The sequence below is a fragment of the Sycon ciliatum genome, chromosome 9, assembly GCF_964019385.1.
Source record: "Sycon ciliatum chromosome 9, ocSycCili1.1, whole genome shotgun sequence".
In the NCBI taxonomy this organism is placed as follows: domain Eukaryota; kingdom Metazoa; phylum Porifera; class Calcarea; order Leucosolenida; family Sycettidae; genus Sycon; species Sycon ciliatum.
Window position 1 is genome coordinate 8,329,431 of NC_088651.1, and position 20,595 is coordinate 8,350,025.

At 46.7% G+C, this 20,595-nt stretch overlaps 2 protein-coding genes across 2 annotated transcripts; one reads left to right on the plus strand and one right to left on the minus strand.

Moving 5' to 3' along the window:
* Positions 1-8,015: 8,015 nt before the first annotated feature.
* On the plus strand, positions 8,016-10,185 carry LOC135824807 (sterol O-acyltransferase 1-like). The gene has a single exon (XM_065337520.1). The coding sequence runs from the start codon at positions 8,114-8,116 to the stop codon at positions 9,680-9,682; it is 1,569 nt and encodes a 522-aa protein (XP_065193592.1). The 5' UTR covers positions 8,016-8,113; the 3' UTR covers positions 9,683-10,185.
* A 2,016-nt stretch (positions 10,186-12,201) lies between these two features.
* Positions 12,202-20,204, minus strand: LOC135824814 (ephrin type-B receptor 3-like). Its single transcript, XM_065337526.1, has 7 exons — positions 20,139-20,204; positions 19,591-19,696; positions 18,686-18,733; positions 18,188-18,280; positions 15,755-15,868; positions 15,391-15,479; positions 12,202-13,231 (listed from the first exon to the last, which is right to left on the minus strand). The coding sequence occupies exons 1-7, from the start codon at positions 20,201-20,203 to the stop codon at positions 13,048-13,050; spliced, it is 699 nt and encodes a 232-aa protein (XP_065193598.1). The 5' UTR covers position 20,204; the 3' UTR covers positions 12,202-13,047.
* Between the last annotated feature and the right edge of the window lie 391 nt (positions 20,205-20,595).

Below are 20,595 nucleotides of genomic sequence, written 5' to 3' on the forward strand. Positions count from 1 at the left end.
GTGCCGCCAAAGCAAGAATTACGATCTGCAATCTGTTTGTAGTGCCTGTAAGAATGTGGAGTAGATGTATCGTACTTTCTCTGTTGCTGTTTCAGTTGCCGTCATGTTGCTAAAGAAAGTTCAGTAGAGAGGTTCTTCAAAACGAAAATTCGAACGAAGTTTCGCGACAGTTCTTGCGAAAGTGTGTGCGAATTTTTGCACGAACTTTGCGTTCTGCACATTTTCGTAGTTTGCGCGCGCCAAGTGCACGTACGCCATGACCCGATCTCACGAAATTAAATTTCAGACATGGCACGTGCTTGTTGCCAGGCCACAGCCAATGAGCGGCCAGAATAAGCGGGCAAGATCAGTAGATCTTACCCGCTTATTCTGTACGCGATACGGTACAACTGCTGTTCTTGCCCGCATATCCGGGCAAGAACAGCAGCCATACAGCACCGCGCCGCACATGCGTGCTTACCATTTTTCGAAGTCCTTGCCTTGGTCAACATCTCCGACGAGTTCTTCAAAATTTGTCTCGCTTCTCCAAAATTACTCACTACTGTCTTGAACATCTTGAACGTCTGTAGGGAGGCCAGAAACGCCATCCAACCTTGCAGATTGGCATGTTGCTCGGCGAAACGCACGTAAGGGAAGCAGACCTCAACAAGTGTAGCTTCTCAGCACTAGCATTCGAACCTTACTCTGACAATCATCAATCTTACTCGGAGAACGGGTTTATTCAACCAATCATATTACTGGTACTACTAACGTTACTACTGCCTTCACTGTACTTGAATACTTTCATCTCAAAAGTGGAAAGTCCTGACCAAACAAATCTGTTTGTGATGGACATTGCACACAATGTGACATTGCGGCATTTTGCCATTGCCAAGGCTTTTTTTCTCTTTGAACATCTCAATATATGTGGGCCTTGTCTGAACCACAATCCTTCACAGTTGCATCGGGCATGACGCTCTGATCAGGCCCTCGGTCATGTGAGTGATCTTGCCCGCGGTCGCGACGCCCTCGGGGCTACGCCCTTGGGCGTCGCGACCTCGGGCAAGATCACTCACAGACCTCGGGCCTGATCAGAGCGTCATGCCCTCGCAACTGTGTAGGATTATGTATTTCCTACGACAGTTCATTTCGCGTTCCCTGCAAGTTTCGCGTCCAAAGGTGCGAAGTCTCGCACTTCATGATGTAGAGCGAAAGTTTGTACGCATTTTCGTTTGCAGAACCTCTCTAGTGACTCAACTGTTTCATACGACACGAGTCAATCTATTCGTATGTCTATTGGAGAAATAATTGTATTCACTGGTTATAAAATAGGTTAAGACAAACTCACAGAATAAATACCATCGGTCCCTTGGTGTTCGTCCTAAAGAGGTTCGACTGGATATCATTCATACTCACCAAAAGATGTGTAAAATGTTATTATTGCTGAGTGCCTTGTTTATCTCTCAGTACCTCCAACCATAGCCTTGCCCCTTTTATCCTCAGGATCAGTGTAGTTGTTGGAACGAGGTTTTGGACTCAGCAATTTATTTGTTTACATTTTAAGACATGTTTATTGTTTCTCCTTTGCTGTGTTGTTTTAGAAAATCGTGGACTAACAGTTTCAAGTCATTGAACTACTTCCAACAAGTTGTATCGGCATCAACAGGATTACCATTTCAGTGCAATATGATGCAGGATGACCTTATCACGATAACCCATGATTATAAACCATTATAAACAAAGAATCAACAAAAACATCTGCGACACGCACCTGGCTACATTTCTCAAATAAATCTGATCGAGGGTGGGAAAATCTGAAATATCTGAAAGGCAAGACCATTTTATGACAAGGTCATGAAATTCTGCAACAGCAAGTTGCAACATGCACAGAATGACCTCCGTATAAAAAAGTATCACCACCACCAGACCACGACTCGCATGTTTCCCCGCCGAAGAACATGCATTATGCTAGTGCCATTTTCTGCAAGAAGAGGCTTGCACATCATGCGTATAATCAAGAGTCCATAAACAAGAGTATGCAACTGTGATCTCTTTTCTATGGGCCAGATGAGCGGCGCGCTGCCTTCATTACATCATTCAGCTGCAGTCCGCGCACTGCGGAAAAATCAAACACCGCACTTTCCCTCCAGTTTTGAAATGAACTTTCGTACGGAACTGGAGTTCACGCGCCAGAACTCAGAGTAGGTACTGGAACGAATCGAGCAAAAATGGATGGGCTCGTACGAGAAATGGAGAGTTTGGATGCATGCTTTCAGAGCGTGATGAAGGCAAGTTACGTAATGAAGGCAGCGCGCCGCGCACTGACCCATAACCACAGTTGCATACTCTTGTTCATGCACTCTTGGTATAATACGGTATTGATATGATGTGAAGGCCATCACTATTGATAGCCTACAAGTATTAGTTGTAATAATAGGGCATTCCATTGATTGGTGACAGAAAAAACTATAGAAATTATAGCAATAAAAACTGCTTTATGGCAGTTTTCTAAAAAAGGTTATTGTGTTCTAGTCCATGGACCCCGTCTAAAAAGTAAGAAATTAACGAAATGTGATAGCCGAAAATTAAAATTTCACACAAAACCTCACAATAATCACACACAGAATGAAAAGCTACATGTACCGTAGAAGACCTTTTCTCCTCGTGATCCTCTTTCCTATGCATGCATGTTGCCAATTGTTGGTGCAGTACAAGTTTAGTGTTGAAAGCAGCATTTCAAGTGTTGTGATTATTGTGAGGTTTTGTGTGAAATTTTAATTTTCGGCTATCACATTTCGTTAATTTCTTACTTTTTAGACGGGGTCCATGGACTAGAACACAATAACCTTTTTTAGAAAACTGCCATAAAGCAGTTTTTATTGCTATAATGTGTACTGAGGCTGTGCTGTAGCTCTCAAGTCCAGGCAGTGTCGATCTACTGCCGTGTCGCATACGCGTACTAGACTATACGGGTATGGTCGTCGTTGAATATCCAATAAAATGATATAAAAAATCACATTATTCTCGTCGATTTGAGTACATGGAAGCATATACCTGGTATGCCGGATTTACCATACATCTGCCGTAAGAGACCATCTGCCGTAAGCGACCGCTTTTTCTTGCACCAAGGGGCGGTCGCTTACGACAGATTTGACTGTAGTAATAAAGACCGGGCTTTAGTTACGAACGTTTTCGTTCCCTTGTCATCATGCATGCGTAAATACAGCGGGAATAATGGAACAATGTCAAATACAGCAACTTATAGAGCTACAGCTACAGCATAGATTGAGACCTCACGCTATACGTGTGGAAAAACAAAATTCAGCTGAACAAGTCAAACACAGGGTGAAGTTGAAGAAATGACTACATGTAAAACATAATGAAAACATCAATGAGAAGAAGCATTAATCTACGTGGAGATAAAAGTTTAATAATAGCCTCTTTCTTCAATGCAATACAGAGTGTTGTTGTTGTTGTATACTTTATTTATAGTGGAAATCAAAACAGGCAAAATGCCTATTATTATTTTAATAACATTGGACCCACTGTAGGTTATTGCCCTGACGATATGCGCAGTGGATTGGTAGTACCTGTACACAAACCAGGCAATCCATTCGGAAAACCGAAAAGTTAGTTATCGCCCGATCATGCTAGCTATACGTTGTGAGAAAGGTGCTGACGTCAGTTATTACTAAACGTAGCACGGATGACATCACAGTTTATGTCTCTGAAACCCAGGCTTGATTTCGTCCAGGTCGCTCAACCGCTGATGGTGTATTTTACACAAGGTAGCTGTGTGAGGGGGCCTTGCTTGCAACTGGACATATTCCGTCACCCTCCTAGATTTCTCTGGTGCTTTTGACACTATAATTCGCACCACAGCACTTGACAGGTTAGAGGAAGCAGATATCAGCACAACAACAAAATCTCTACTTTCCAACACGACAGCCAGAATCAAGCTGAGTGGCTCCCCGAGTCCCCCATTCCCAACTAACATCGGAGTGGTCCAGGGAGACCCGATGTCCCCTATTATGTTCATAACATATGCAGAAGGCACAATGCGCAAGATCAGGGAAAGATGCACAATTCGCTCACCAATGCCTGCTACAACAACGCAGTACGCTGACGATACTACTCTGCATAACCGAAGTGACGATGAGGTGAAGGCTCTTGTTGCTGAGTGTGAACCTACATTGTATATTTGACGAAGACAACCTCAAGCTCAATACACAGAAAACTGAATATGTTGATGTTACAAGAAACAGCAACGAATGGAGCTCAATCAAACTCCTGGGTTCTCTGCAGAAGACGTGGACATGAGAATCTCAAAAGCAAGCAGGGCGTTTGGTTCGATTTCTTGGAGACGGCATTCCTTTCAATCCCAACTGTGTATGTGTTAACTGCCTCATAATGCCGATCCTTCTATACAATTGTGGATTGTGGACTCTGTCCAAATTGCTGAACGACAAACGGGATCATTGAAATGGCAACGGAGGAAGCTACGCGTACTGCTGCAGATTGTCTACCCGCAACGCATCACCAATAACAACTTATACACAGAAACAAAACAATCTCCAGTTAGTGCCACATGCCGGCGACGCAGGCTGCTGTGGTTTGGCCATGTGGTGCGAGAACATGTTGTAGCACTTAGGTTATCTGGTTATTTTCGTGAGTTTGCACCCCGTGTTCATGAGTTGTTTCTGCACTGGTCATGCCCATTTGTCACACTTACTCTTTATCTTAGCCCTCACTTTTTGTAATACTTACGCGTCATGTATCACACTTCTTTGGATTTTTAACCTTTGTTTTTCCCTTGATCACTTTAGTTCCGTATTTCCACTGATGATCGGAGCTTGAAAATCGATTCTGGAAACACACAATCTAAAACCTTGAACAAATTGTCATGGTGCGTGGCGATGTCTGCGGCATTCATACTTTTCATAGCTAGAAGAAGCATTCCTGACACTTTCACGAGGATTAGCGCCAAAACAACTGAAGTGACAAAACAATTTTCTTCTGAACACATACATTGTACATGTAGTTCAGGGGACAACTTGCGAATATAATTATAACGCTTCTGAATTTTATTTTTTCCACACGTACATGTACATGTATAATTGTATAGCGTGAGGTTCTCAATCTATGCTTTTGCTGTAGCTCTACATTGTATAAGTTGCTGTATTTGACATTTTGACATTTTTCTATTTTTCTCTGTACAATACCCATGATGAGAACTTGGGGGAACGGAAACGTTCGGTTAATAAACTGGCTTACTTGACTCTGTGGATTGCGTCGGTGCTGACACCTTTCTCTCGAAATTGGACACGCCTCCAATATTTTCTTTTTTATTACCGTTTACCATTGTTTATGACTCGTATTCCCTGATGTGGACCAATGCCATGGCCAACGGTGGATTGTCCAGGGAGTTTCCCTGGCCTGGTATATGTACCTCCATGGCCCATGGTGTGGACTTAAGTCTAAACAAGAATAAAGTCTATTTGTATTTTTTGTATTTTATTATATTTTTAAAAGGATTTCCCAAAGGCTTTGGGCCTGTCGAGGGGATCTCCTGCAAGAAGAATGAAATGACAACTTTATGTGGAGGGAGCAGTTAATCGAGGATAGGCTAAGGAAATAGATCGAGGCATACAAAATCTGGTAATTAAGGAGTTGGGATAAAGTCAGTGTAATGAATATATCGGCGAAAATGCTGATAGAGAGAATGCTTGGATTCGGGGAGGCTGGTTATAGAGGTAAGAGAAGGCGGTAGGCAATTCCATAGCATTCCTTTCTCCAGCTTGCCTCGTGTCGTCAGGTTGCCCAACTATCTGCTGTTGTTTCGCTTTGTAGTGTAAAGAGCAGTTTAAACGTTAGGGTTCCCTGTAACAAGACGGCAACGTCTGTAGGGCCTTTCCTATCAAAACAAATACAATTTATTTCTCAGCGTAGTACCCACCAGCTGGACAATGTTCTTCGATGCACGAGAGCACTCACACGACATACATGTACATGTACATACTAAAATCTGCGGGCGTTGTCCGCCGAGGGCTAAGGATAGCACTATATACTGGCACTTTTGCTACCCACTACTACTTGTAGGCACTAGGGGTAAGCGGATTATGCTGGCATAATTTTTGGCATAATCAGGTCCTTTTTGAGAAGGAGCATAAAATGGCATCCGAAAAACAAGGGCAGATGTAGCCTGACCAGAACCATTATAGTATTATTAGTGCCTAGTAGACTACCAACAAGTAAGTTACCAAGGTAGCGACAATCTGCTGCTCGCTCCGATCCGCACACTGTGTGACACAATGCCATACTGTAGTGCAGTACTGCACATGACAATTAGATTTTGTGCTTTATGTACAATGTCATGTGCATGTACATCAGTTAGTTTAGTTTTAGTTTTATTCCAAGCTGGGGTAGCCAATGACCACTTAATTAAACTCTGCGTGGTGATTGCAGGGTTTTTATTATCGCCAACCACGGCTAGTGGCACGCCGGGTGAGTGTGTGTGTGGGGGGGGGGGGGGGGGGGGCTCTCTTTAGTCACAAGTGCCCTCTAGCTCCTGCAGCAACTGTAAGAGGCCACTTCAGGTCAGGGCGCAGAGCAGACTCAGTGTGTTTGGAAACACTGTGCCTCTGGATAATGGTGCATAAATTACATTACTGTGTCATGTATCTTCTGATCTGGTGAAGAAACAACACACTCGTTTAATACTTCGAAGTACAATGACCAATACCGTAAATTAGCCATTGATTTCGCAACCATCTTCCCCACGTGACGAGCACGCCTGTTTGTTTGTCATGGAAGCTTCCAACAATCCAAGGCCACACGCCAAAGAATGTGCTTTTAATTTAAGCACATTAAAATTATAAAATACATAACCTACTCGTCAGAAGGGGAGAAGACAACAGAATACTTAGTATACAATAACAAAACTGGCAGCAAGCCGGAGAGTATGGGGCTGCAAAGCACGTCTGTGCTGGTGAGGCAAGCCCACAACCGACCTATGGTCTCAGCGTTAACGTGGACTTGCGCACTATAGTACGAAGTTGGTGATTTAGTGCGATAAAAGATAAGAGAAGGTGAGGTAGAATGAAGGAGAGAGAGAGAGAGAGAGAGAGAGAGAGAGAGAGAGAGAGAGAGAGAGAGAGGGGGGGGGGGGGGGGGAGAGGGAACACTGAAGAAGAAGAGAGAGAAATTCAAAGGTAGTTCATAATTATTATGGTTGTGAACATGATGCATTACTTGGGGGGGGGGGGAGTGGGGGGGGAGAGGGGGGGGAGGGGGGGGGGAGCTTCAAGATGGAAATAGTTCTTAGAGGGAGTCTAAAAAGTCATCCACAGTAGTACGTGTGGAGCAGCTCTGGACTTTTGCCGTCTAGCATATTGTTGGTGAGTTTCTGCTATTTACCCCCCCCCCCCCCCCCCCCGTCATATCGTGCCCTGGGAAATTGTTATCTTCCTGTCATTGGCGTCGAAGAAGCTTCCTTTTGAATGATTTCAAGAGGGGCAGTGCACTTCCGCTCGATCGGGCGCATAAGCTGAATGCGTCTACCATTACATGGTCTACCTCAATCAGCTGATCACAGTGATCAGGCTCAAGGAACGACATTACCATGACGTCGTTGACTCAGATCGGTAGAAAAACCTAGAAAGTAGAATGTCAGTCTTGTCAAATCCTGTCTACCATGGTCTACATGGTCTATGTACATGACTGTCATGTACATGCAGAGTACTCGAGTGCAGACCTACCGTAACCGTATACTTGACATCGACGTCATCGTAGGTTGCGTGGGTCCGGGTAGATCAACGATACGATCGAGTCGTAGATCTACTCGTACTCGTAGTAATACTACTACTAGTATGCCGTACCTACTCTACCTACCGTATTACCGTAGATCTGCTCATGAATCGGATCTGCATGAGCTCCACGTTCCGGTACGGTAGATCTACGCATGCACTTGAGCAAGCTCACGCGATATCTGTACGGGACACGCGGAAGCGGCAGTGGTATAAACGGCACGAGAGACGAACATTTTTGTAGCTGTTTCTTGAATCTTCTTTCTCCAACAATAATTCAAAAATCAGTCTTGTTCATCCAGGCCGAATGCTGTTCTCTGGTTTTTAGAATGTCTGCCACCTCAGAGAGCGTCAATGGAGGAGTACCGTCATCCCGCTCTGATGGGAGCATCGGTTCGAGCGAGAGCCCAGAGGTGGACCTTAGTAGCTTGGAGTTTCGTCTTCAGCAGTTTCGTAAACATACTGTGGACACAGTCAATGAGGAACTAAAGGATGTCACCAAGGACATGTTGAATGAAGTATCTCGCACCATGAAGGGACTGACCTCCGTCGACAATGATCGTGCACATGGACAGAAGGTGTTTCGCGCTCGTGATTCGGTGTTAACGTATCTGCTGCAGTCAACTCACATCCAAACACTCTACAATATTTTTGTGGCAATTCTGATAATTTTCGCAGTGAATACGGTGATCAGTGATTACTTAGAGCACGGCCGATTAGTGCTGAACTTCTCCATGCTACTGTGGGCGTTCGAGCAGATGCCAATCGTCATCACCACTTGGATTGTGATGAAATCAACAACGTTGGCCGTCTATCCTCTCTTCTTGGGCTATGTGGACATCAGAGGTTCCGCTCGGGGCACCAACCGCAGGCTAGTTGACGGTGCGTATCTGTCGGGCTATATATTCTTTCTCGGCGTGTTCTTGGTCGGCCCGGTGTTCATCATTGCCCGTAATCAAATCCCGCCCGGCTCGGCTCTGATCATCCTGTGTGAGCAGGTGCGTATGATCATGAAGATTCACTCGTTTATCCGCGAGACCGTACCGCGCGTGCTGATGTTCTCGCGGGAGAGCAAGGCCAACGCCAACGTCCACGACGTTCTGCCGGGCTTCTCTCAGTACTTGTACTTCCTGTTCTGCCCTACGCTGCTGTACCGTGATAACTACCCGCGCACCGAGCATACACGCTGGACCTACGTCATCTCCAATATGGGGCAGGTGGCCGGGTGCCTGTTGTACGTCTACTACATCTTTGTGCGCTTCTGCGTGCCGGTGTTCAGCGAGACGGGCCGTCAGCCGTGGAACACGCGCACGTTCATCCTGGGCGTGATGAACTGCATGCTACCGTCCACCATGGTGTTCGTGCTGGGCTTCTTCTCCATCCTGCACTCGTGGCTGAACGCTTTTGCTGAGATGATGGGATTTGCCGACCGCATGTTCTACAAGGACTGGTGGAACTGCCGCAGCTGGGCCGACTACTATCGTAAGTGGAATGTCGTTGTGCACGACTGGCTGCATGCGTACGTCTATAACGACGTGCAGATGTGCGTGCCCGAGGCGTACAAGAAGAATCGCCTGGTGGCCATGTTCACCGTCTTCATTGTCAGCGCCTTTGTCCACGAGTACATCATCGCTGCCACGTTTGGATTCTTCTTTCCCGTCCTCCTCCTCATGTTTGGCGGCATCGGCGTGTCGTTTGTCTTCCTGACGCATCAGCGGCAGTCGCGAATCTGGAACATCTTCATGTGGGTGATGCTGTTCTTCGGCAATGGCCTCCTGATGTGCCTGTACAGCATCGAGTTCTACTCTCGTCAGAACTGTGCCGACAAGATGGAGACCTGGCTGGACATCCTCATACCCAACATGCTAACCTGCGATTCGTGGCCGGATGTCTCGTAACCAGCCGAGCGCTAGCGTGGGCCAGGGAGGCTGGCAATCAGAGCCACTTGTTGTAAGTGTGCCTGTGTGTGTGTGTGTGTGTGTGTGTGTGTGTGTGTGTGTGTGTGTGTGTGTGTGTGTGTCTGCTCCGTTGATAAACATTCGTAACAACCCTGTCCCTTTTCTTCCACTCTTCCACTCTGACACAATATTGGCGTCGGGAAGATCCAGCGTTGACCTTCAAGTATGCTAGCATTACTAGAAGGTAACAACGTATCGTTGTCTCACCACAGTCCACACCCACCGTGCCTACCGTGCATACAGTGCTATTCTCCGGTAATGCTGCATTGTCAGCACTATGCAGTCCTTCCTGCTATGTGCAGTGGACATACACCGCTATTCTCTGCCCGTACACTATATGCACTGAGTCGTTGATGCACGGTTGTGCCAGCTTCACCACTCCTGACCCTGCCGTTGTCGCCATAACCCCCGACACGTTACACTATCACCCATTCACAAATACCCATCGTCAGCCTTTAGTTGATTCCTCCACCGTTCAGTGAGATGTAGCAGACCATCGGTTGTGTGTTCAACCACGGTGTGTGCTTGGCAATTTGCCATTCAGTCAGGCCGCCATACTCTAACTGACCTGACCTGCCCTATTTTTGATACGTTGTTTTTAAAAGGATTAAATTTTTACCGGCCGTTATCCAGGTAATAGTGTTTATTCGCCGAGATCCTCGCTAGTGAGGATGCTGCTGGAGTTGTGAGTGCTCATACGTGCTCAGTTGTCTCTTCGTTGCCTTTGTGCAGTGCGAGTTTATATATTTTAGAAAGGTGCAACGCTCCCTTTTCTTTTTTACCGTTGTAGTGATCCGTGCAGCCAGGCTGACGAACAGCCTAGCGCAATCATTCTCTTTTGTTTTAGCATCCATCCATCTGTCTCTGTCTCTCTCTGTCTCTCTGTCTCTGTCTCTCTCTCTCTCTCTCTCTCTCTCTCTCTCTCTCTCTCTCTCTCTCTCTCTCTCTCTCTCTCTCTCTCTCTCTCTCTCTCTCTCTCTCTCTCTCTCTCTCTCTCTCTCTCTCTCTCTCTCTCTCTCTCTCTCTCTCTCTCTCTCTCTCTCTCTCTCTCTCTCTCTCTCTCTCTCTCCCTCCCTCTCTCTCTCTGTCTCTCTCTGTCTCTCTCTCTCCTCCCTCTCTCTCTCTCTCCTCTCTCTCTTCTCTCTCTCTCTCTCTCTCTCTCTCTCTCTCTCTCTCTCTCTCTCTCTCTCTCTCTCTCTCTCTCTCTCTCTCTCTCTCTCTCTCTCTCTCTCTCTCTTCTCTCTCTCTCTCTCTCTCTCTCTCTCTCTCTCTCTCTCTCTCTCTCTCTCTCTCTCTCTCTCTCTCTCTCTCTCTCTCTCTCTCTCTCTCTCTCTCTCTCCCTCCAGAGTCTCTTCTGGTACCTCACATCTCATGTAGTACTCAGTATTTTCATTTTACTAGTCTTCTTTAGTATGTATTGTGTGTGTGTGTGTGTGTTTAACGCTGGAGTCGTGCACACTCTCTTGATGCGGACAAAGACTGCCTGTGTGTTGTAGTCGCTTGTGTGAGTATGTGTTTGAAAGCTGTCTATATGAGTTCAGTACTACAGTTTTCACTAAGGCCCAAAGCGAGCAGTTGTAATCTGCTCCGTGGCACTCAACCATGAACTACTTTCCAATGTCTACTTTGTTAGTTATTTTTAGCCAAAATTATTGACTGCATAAGTTTACGAATTGTTTCGAATGTGTTTCGAATGTTCTCAAGGTGTGGTTTTATGAAGCTCCGGCGTGGTCTTGCCAAGCTGTGTGTCTGCGAATGCGTGCAAGCGTATGCATACCGGTAGTTTCGTTATAGGGATGGTGTATGTATGTGTGTGCGCGCGCGCGTGCACGTGTGTGTGTGAGCAAGTGTGTGTGTACGTGTGTACATGCGTGCATGAGTGCATGTGTGTTTGGAATTTTGGAAGGGGCCGGTGGGATGCCGGTATAATTATTATATACGCGTGCATGTTATATACTGCAAGTACAGTTGCACTCACTGAAATCCGACCTACAGTGCGAAACTGATGCCCTGGACCAGTTCCGATTACATCAATATGCGCATCTGTACGTCCAGGCTCGTTCGTACGACTTCCAGGGCGTTGAGGTCCGTGCAAGTTGACGGCGCCAAATGTGGAATTTTGCTAGAGTTTCACCAAGTGCAACTGTACATATCATCATTACGCGTGTGTGTGTGTGTGTGTGCGTGCGCACACACAAGCAAGTTCGTGTATACACACATGTGCATGCACGCTGCGCGAGCGTCGTACCCTCACCCTTACCCCAACACACACCAAAGCCCACTCCAAAAATAATCAACCACTAGTCACTAGTCCTAAGCAGTGCTGGACATAAGGAACATGGTAGTCTACTACGAGCATGTCAGCTGTCATCTAACTGTGGATGTGTGCATTCTCTATTCGGACACAGCGTCATTCTGTTTTTTTAAACCACTTTGAAGTAAAGTAGTTGGTTTCATAGGAAGTAGTTCTTAGAGCTGACCCGCTCTTTCCCATAACAATATCGAACTCAAAGAATAGAAAAAGGACCAAGGAACTACAAGTTACGCTATAATGTCCACTAACACCACCAGTTAATAAACAATATCGAACTCGTTTATCAATCAGTCATGACAACATTTCGGCAAAATTGCCCTCAGGTATACAATGGTATGCAAGCTTTCAAAGCAGTAGTCATTATACATGCAAAAGGGATTTGAATTATAATTTGTAGTGGTAGCGATTTCAGCAATGCATTAATGATTTGTTAGGAAAGGGTTTCACAAATTATTAATTTAAAAAATCTTCCTGTTTCAACATAAAAAGTAACTGCAAGTATAAGCAAATATCACATGTCCAATCATAGGGGCTCAACGTGTGCTATCTGAAATTTTTTACTGCTAACTATATCCAGTCCCTCAACCAGTGAATATTGCTAACTATAATTTCAAAAAATAGCATTCGCTGCATCAAGTAGACAGAGCAGAGTGGGGTCTCAAAAAACGTCTCAACACAGTCGTCATGAACTACTGTCGGAACAACACAGTACGATTCGTACTTTGGTAGTATTATAGAGTCTTTGTATCACGCAAAAGCTGCCAGCATAGGTGGCAACGGTGAAGGCTGAGCACAGGCATGTATATCTCGGTTAGTTAGTGTGCTCGATCTCTGATCAAGGAGGGTGGACGCTCCAGTACGCCACACTAACTCAAAGCCACCAGTGGCCGAGAGCTTGAGAACGGAGTAGTTGGCTCGGTTGGTGACAGTCCACAGGGGAGGAATCATGTCAGCGCTGTGAGTGAGCCAGCACTGGTCTGTGGACTCCTCGTCACTGGCAGAACCTCATCTGCAGGTCTCTGTGCATATTCTGTGATGCCTGCAGCGGACTCCCGACTGTGTATGCTTGCTCGGGTATGCCAGCAGTCCGCTGCTGGGCAGCTAGGAATGGTGACTTCCGCGAGAGGCGGTGTGTCAGCTGATCAAATCGTGGTCGCAGTCGATGGTCCGGGTGCCTGAGGGATGGCAGGAAATGAAGGGTATATTGCTAAGTTCACTCTCACGACATGTCACATACGTTAACGTGAAATCATAGACTTGCGATAGGTGGCTCGCCTTTGCACATGGGACAGCCAACCAGACGCATTGTGGGAAGATTTTCACTCTGGCACTTCATACAAGTAGCAGGTTTCTGATGGAGGGTTAGACGGCTGACTGTGTAAGGCCCCGGTCACACATGCACTTTTTTTGGCGGTTCCGCCAAAGCGTAACTTACGCTTCCGCCGTTGCCTCGGCAACGGCGGAGGCGTAAGTTACGCTTTGGCGGAAAGTTTGGATTTCGCTACGCCAAAAAAATGCGAGCGGACCCTCCGCTTTCGCGGATCCGCTTTCGCGGATCCGCTTTGGCGGAACCTGCATGGTGATGGCTTTGGAGTTTGTGGTGCTACTTCTGCACTGAGTTCTGGTGTTGTTTGGTTGCCGTTTGGTATTCAGTTTTCATATTGTTCTTCTTTGCCAATGAACTGTACGTTCTGGAGATCTCGCAAGCAATACTGCATCGTTATGAGTGGATAGTTGGTGAGGGAATAACTCCGAATCCGTCTCCCAACGAGTCATTGGCCCCGATCGCGGACGATCTCCAACTCTCTCCTTCTCTCTCCAAGCAATACGTCCACCAGAGTATGCAACACTAGGACTGCAACCAGGGAGTAGTAGAGTACTCTGCCACACCCTCACTGCAGCTGCAGGCATCCACGCAGTCGCTGGGTCGATGATGGATCATGGAGGAGGCAACGACACCCTGCTATAAAACTATTTGAATTTCATATTGATGTAAACTAAACTAATATTCAAATACACCCGTGCTGGGCCGCAGTGAATGTGCCCTGAATCCACGAGTGTACTTGACATGAGACATTCAGCAGCCTGTCAGCGATCCACGATAGCTCTACTTGTACAAGCGAAGGTCGCTTCAACTCGGACAAGAAGGAGGCAACGACACCCTGCTATACAACTATTTGAATTTGATATTGATGTAAACCAAACTAGCAATATTCAAATACACCTGTACTGGGCCGCAGTGAATGCGCCCCAAATCCAGGAGTGTACTTGACAGAAGACATAAGGCAGCCTGTCAGCGATCCACGATAGCTCTACTTGTACAAGCGAAGGTCGCTTCAACTCGGACAAGAACATCTAAAATTTCATACGAATCATAGGACGTGCTGCATTTGCATTCTCTCCGCCAAAGCGGAGCGTTGAGGAGCAAAACATGGTCTACATGTATGTGTGACCGCTGCATCGTGTGTTCCGCCAAAGCGGCTGCGGTAGTTCCGCTTTCCGCCTCCGCAAAAGCGGTGCAAGCTTTTCATGTGTGACCGCGGCCTAAGGGGGGGGGGGGGGGGGAATTGCACAGTCTACTACCGTGATTGTAGACTGTGAAGTATTGTCGTGCAACCAACCTGGACAAAGCAGTAGCCACATCAACAGTGGAATACCGAACTCAGGATTACCCTAGGATCATTCTAGTCCAACGGTCTTACGGTCTGCTGACTGGTAAGATGGTGCAGAGCAGTGATGCTACACACAAGTAGGTATGATTTGGCCCAACCCAAGGGTATGGTTCGCCCTACCGCAAAGGGTATGATTCAACCCTACCCCAAGAGTACGGTTCAACCCTGCCCCAAGCGTATGGTTCAATTCTGCCCCAGGTGTACTGTTCAGCCCTGCCCCAAGGGTATTGTCAAGTCTTGCCCCAAGGGTAGTGTTAAGTTGTGCCCCAGGTGTACCATTCAGCCCTGCCCAGGTGTATGGTTCAGCCCTGTCCCAGCGGGTCAATGCTTCTGTCCTGCCCCAAGGGTATGGTTCGCCCTGCCCCAAGGGTATGGTTCACCCTGCCCCAAGGGTATGGTTCACCCTGCCCCTAGGGTATTATTCAGCCCTGCCCCTAAGTTGTTGTTCAGTCCTGCCCTAAAGGGGCTATGATTCTTCCCTGACCGAAGGGTGTATAATTATAATGAGCAACAGGGGAGTGAAACCCACATTCTTAAAAAAAATTCCCACGCAGCCGTGTCATCTTCCTAGGTTCAAAAAAATCACATGTCGCACACATAAGTAATGTTACTTGACGGGCACTGTGAAATGACACACAAAGTATAATTGATGACTAGCTTACCAACAGTCCAGCATGACTTTGTATAGTTCTGCATTCACACCAGGTGGCGGGGGCAGTCGTCTGCGCTCTTCAGACACAAACGATATCACCTGCGTGCAAGCATCATCCAGGTAAATGGGCATGCGTGTGTGTGTGTGTGTGTTTGAGAGAGAGAGAGAGAGAGAGAGAGAGAAGGAAAGAGACCGGAGGGTGTGAGAGATGGAGAGAAAGGAAATGACACACAAAAGTTTCACGTGTCATAAGTGGAATGGCTAGATATGACCTGTGTTGCAAGTTATGCTTGTCAACGACTTGGACAAAACCCACAGAGCGCAAGCACAGACACCATGCACCGACCTAATGACTGCAAGTAGCAAGTACTGACCTGCTGTGGCTGCATGCCAAAGTATGGCTTCTTGCCCAGTGTGAAGATCTCGTAGAGCACTATGCCATAGCTCCAAACATCACTTGACAGTGAGTACTTGCGATATAGCATAGCCTGCAGATGCACAGGCCCAGCACATGATCAACACAACACGGGCAACATGAATAAGACGGCTTTATTCCACAAGACGGACACATGCACATGCATTCAGCATTATAATCGGACGCTTGACTGCATGATGCAAGGTTCACCATGCCGCAAAGAACCGGCAATGGAAGATTAGAGTGACTGGAAATAACCGACTAACTTGCACAAAATACAGACAGGCTATATGTGCTCTAGGTCATACCAGTGCACCTGAGCAGTTGTCAAATTATCACTTTCTCGTATATCACGTGATTGTCGCCTTGGAGTCGACCTATGACAGATCAAATTGCGTGGGCTGGAAAGTGTGGTCCTGCCTGCTGAAAGGTGATGGAACTGGATCCACTGCCTGTCACCAAGTGACGACGGGCAGGAACGGATTCCACTGCACGTCGTCACTTGACGACGGGCAGGAACGGAATCCACTGCGCTCATTGGCTCACGAACTTGCACACGGGAAACACGTTCCAGTCACTCATACTCGGCCAGTACCGCTGTTCATCCAGCCCTTGCCGCTATCGCGGCGCGGGCTGGATTCCGCGGTACTGGCCTTGTACTCGTGCAGGAACCTGTACATCTTTAATGTCTCAGAGAGTCTGGTACCATTTTAACGTTACGATCAGGTATAACCTTTTTTTTATTTGTCAACATATCTACTGTATTTCCCTGGATATAAGTCCCACCTTTTTAGACTAAAAGCCAAAGGTTAAAAAGGGGGTGCGACTTACAATCGAACAAGACTTACTACGGCAGTGAATATTTCAAAACATGATCGCTCAAACCTGAAAATGGAGGAGCGCCTTATAATCGAGTGCGACTTATAATCGGGGAAATACGGTAGTACAGTGATCAGGCATGGTGATGGCCTGGCACAAGTCAAATTCCTAAGCTGGTTGTGTTTCTCAACACAATTGCATAGTGGTAACACGAATGTGCAAACTTTAATCTTTTTTTGCTACAATTCTGCTCAGTGCTGCTGAATGAATTTGAAGGAGTGCTTCAAGTTTGCACCTTTCACCATTTCACAGCCCAGCGTTGACAGGTCTGCGGCTGCACAGCGCTGCTGCCCAGCGTGCCATTCACTCGCACTTCAAGCATGATTGGATTTTGTTGAGCAGCACTGCACTAAAATCCAACCCCTGCATGATGACCTTCAGTACTGTACTGGGAAGTGAAATCCAACATCACAAATTCAACAGCTCTGGGAACTGCGGAGCCCTGATATTACCAACACTAGGCTGTGCAGTGGATATGCATTTGCTTTAACTAAGGAGTTGGATTTCACTTTACACCAGCATTTCACCGCTGCACCTTCATAAGCAGGGCCAGTCGCTTGGGCAGCTCGAAAACGTGCTCGATGTAGGAAAGTGCAGAGCAGTACACACGAATACAGGGTACAGCAGGCTCTCTGGCTGTAACTGGATTATCCATGTGCTGGTCGATCATCATACAGCACAACTGTCCAGTCAGACCTCGCTTATCCGGTCCTTTTTTATCCGGATCCCTCACCATCCGGATGAAAATCGTTGGTTACCGATCTACAGCATAAAGTCATGCATACATACAATATGTGTGTTCGATTATCCGGTTCCCTCGCCTATCCGGATATATTTTTGTGGAAAACGGACGTGTGTGGTTAAGCGAGGTCTCACTGTACAGGTCCTCCCTCGTTAGTAGATAATCTCTGGGCCATCGAAAAAGTTATCTTATAACGAGACTTATCTTGTAGCAGGACTTGCAGCTAAAGGTGAAATAGGCACTACTTCGTACTTACCGGGGCTACCCTCGATACAACATAAATTATCGATGCTTCAACTCGTTATAAGATAATTGAAAATCTTCAAGTTACTCCAACATAACTCTTCCTTGGAGGCAAAGGATCGTCCATATTCACGAATACATAGACATAATACGTTTCCTCTTTCTGCTTTATCCTACGTGTTTTGGCCTTGGTCCTGCATGGTCAATATTATCTTATACTGAGGGTTTGGCACTCCAGGGACCTGGGCAAAGGGTCGTTATAACGAATTTTATGTACTAACGGATTATGTTGTAACCGGACCTGTAAACAGATGAATAGACCACGTTTTGCCAGAGGATTTCTGATTTCTATTTACTAACGGGGTTTACGTTGTAACCGGACTCGTTATAATGAGGGAGGACCTGTACTGTGATGCGGAGTCTCACCACAATAGCACAGATCCAGTGGGATAGAGTGAGTGGGACCAACAAAGCTCAACCAATCATACATGTAGGTCCTATGGTTCTCTGATCGATGCGTGCATTTACCTCAGGTGCAGTCCACTTGTACGGGATCTTGCCACCATGTGATTCATAGTAGGTATCATCTGCTAGATTGCGTGACATTCCAAAATCGCCAATCTGGAGGAAGAAAGACAGAGAGACAGAGACACACAGAATGAGATAGATGGACACAGAGAGGGAGGCAAGAAAGATACACACACACACACACGCACACACACACACACACACACACACACACACACACACACACACACACACACACACTAAACAACAGACAATACAAGCATGGATACATCCAGAACTGAATGATATACGCCAGGCATAGGACATACCACACAGCGATGGTTGAGGAGGGGAAAGCAGGCAAAAATCCCTTCGCTCAGCTACTCAGACCGGTAACGGGGTATGGGGGGGGGGGGGCGATATTGGCAACACATCGAAAAAAAATACCATGTCAGTCATAGTTACTGCTATGAACACATTTTCAAATCTTCTGACAAATGTTCCCTTTGTAGCACTAACCTTGCACACATGTGAACTGTCCAGGAGAATGTTACGAGCAGCTAAATCCTGCAGCAGACACAATGGCGACACATCCAGAACATGAACTCTGTGTGTAAGAAATTAATGCCGTAAAACCTGTCCTAACCGGACGCCCTTGGTGCAGCGGAAACTGTGCTGATATGACAGGATTCTGCTTGATCCGGGAAAGCAAGTTCGATCCACAGCACATTGGCGCATGAACCTTTGTCCCACAAATACAGGAATTAGTGATTAATAATATCAAATGCGCACTCATATGACCAACATGATTCATGGTTTAGTGTTGTACGTCTTGCGAATAATTTAAAGCAATTGAAAAAGTTCTTGAAGCTATGTATATTCGTTAAACTTGCATCCAGGAATGTACAGAGTGTGTAGTAGAACACCACTGTACAGGCTGGAACCATCAAATCATTGACAAGGTCATTACTGACTAGTACATCAGTGTTACCGTCATGACTGCTTCATCGGTGATACTGTCATAACTCAGTACCGTAAGTCAACAAATATTCTGCGCATATTTATTTTCGACTATTTTCGGCCTGGTCATGTTTGGCCGAAAATTTGTTTTGCAAGGTTCAGTGTGACAGTGTATACCATGGTATACAGGCAGCAGTACAGGCCGAAACTTTGACGCGGCCGACAAGGAGTCTAGCCCTGGGGAGCCGACATGTGAATGGGCTGAATATTTGTAGACTTACACAGCATTACATCAGTGATACCGTCATAACTCACTGTTACACATCATTGATACTGTCATAACTCACTGTTACACATCAGTGATACTGTCATAACTCACTGTTACACATCATTGCTACTGTCATAACTCACTGTTACACATCATTGATACTGTCCTAACATCATGACTGACTCTAGGTACTCACTCTGTGTATGAACTGGCGCTTGGCAAGGTAGGACATGCCTCTGGCTATTTCAATGGACATCTGCAACAGATGCCCAGGCACTGAAGACTCCAACGTCACACCCGATCTAAAACACAGCATAGAACGCATACCACGCGTATAGCCACGCACGAACACGGACACACACACACACGCACAACAGTGAACACAGCAAGCACCCAGGCATATATTGCCACACAAATACAAACACAGATGCACGCACACCCGCACACACAAAAGAGAACATGTCACAATCATTATTCCGGGGCTTTTGCTGCAAAACACAGCCAACATCAAACATAAAAACACTGTGAGTAGAACACACATTCGTACACGCACACCCTCCCCCCCCCCCTCCCACACAAACACATGCCCTCTCCCCCCCCCCCCCCCCCCACACCACAACACACGCACCCCGCCCCCCCCCACACAGCCCCAACCTGACCCAACCCCCTCCCCCATGCACCACCCCAGCCCACTCCATCTAATGGACACAGTCGAGTGTGCGCACTGTTTTACCGGACTTTTACCTGGGCATGAGCTGATGGAGGTAGCTGCGAAGAATCCCACCCGACATCAACTCCAGGATTACCATCACCTGAAGATAAGGACAGAGAGAGAAAGAGAGAGTGAGCGAGCGCGCGAGAGAGAGAGAGAGAGAGAGAGAGAGAGAGAGAGAGAGAGAGAGAGAGAGAGAGAGAGAGAGAGAGAGAGAGAGAGAGAGAGAGAGACAGAGAGAGAGAGAGAGAGGAGAGAGAGGGAGAGAGAGAGGGAGAGAGAGGAAGAGAGAGAGAGGGAGAGAGAGAGAGAGAGAGAGAGAGAGAGAGAGAGAGAGAGAGAGAGATAGAGATAGGAGAGAGGGAGAGGGAGAGAGAGAGAGAGGAGAGAGGGTAAGGGGCGAGAGAGAGAGAGAGTAAGTTACATTTATAAAGACAGGTAAGTCTAACAATGAGAACTGAAACCTCTACAACAGGGTTTTACGCCTGA

Coding starts and splice junctions, on each gene's coding strand:
- LOC135824807 (XM_065337520.1), top strand. CDS start 8,114: ATGTCTGCCACCTCAGAGAGCGTCAATGGAGGAGTACCGTCATCCCGC.
- LOC135824814 (XM_065337526.1), bottom strand. CDS start 20,203: ATGGTAATCCTGGAGTTGATGTCGGGTGGGATTCTTCGCAGCTACCTC. Junction 19,697..20,138: donor CTCCATCAGCTCATGCCCAG/GTAAAAGTCCGG, acceptor GCTGTGTTTTAG/ATCGGGTGTGACGTTGGAGT. Junction 18,281..18,685: donor ACAGTTCACATGTGTGCAAG/GTTAGTGCTACA, acceptor TTCTTCCTCCAG/ATTGGCGATTTTGGAATGTC.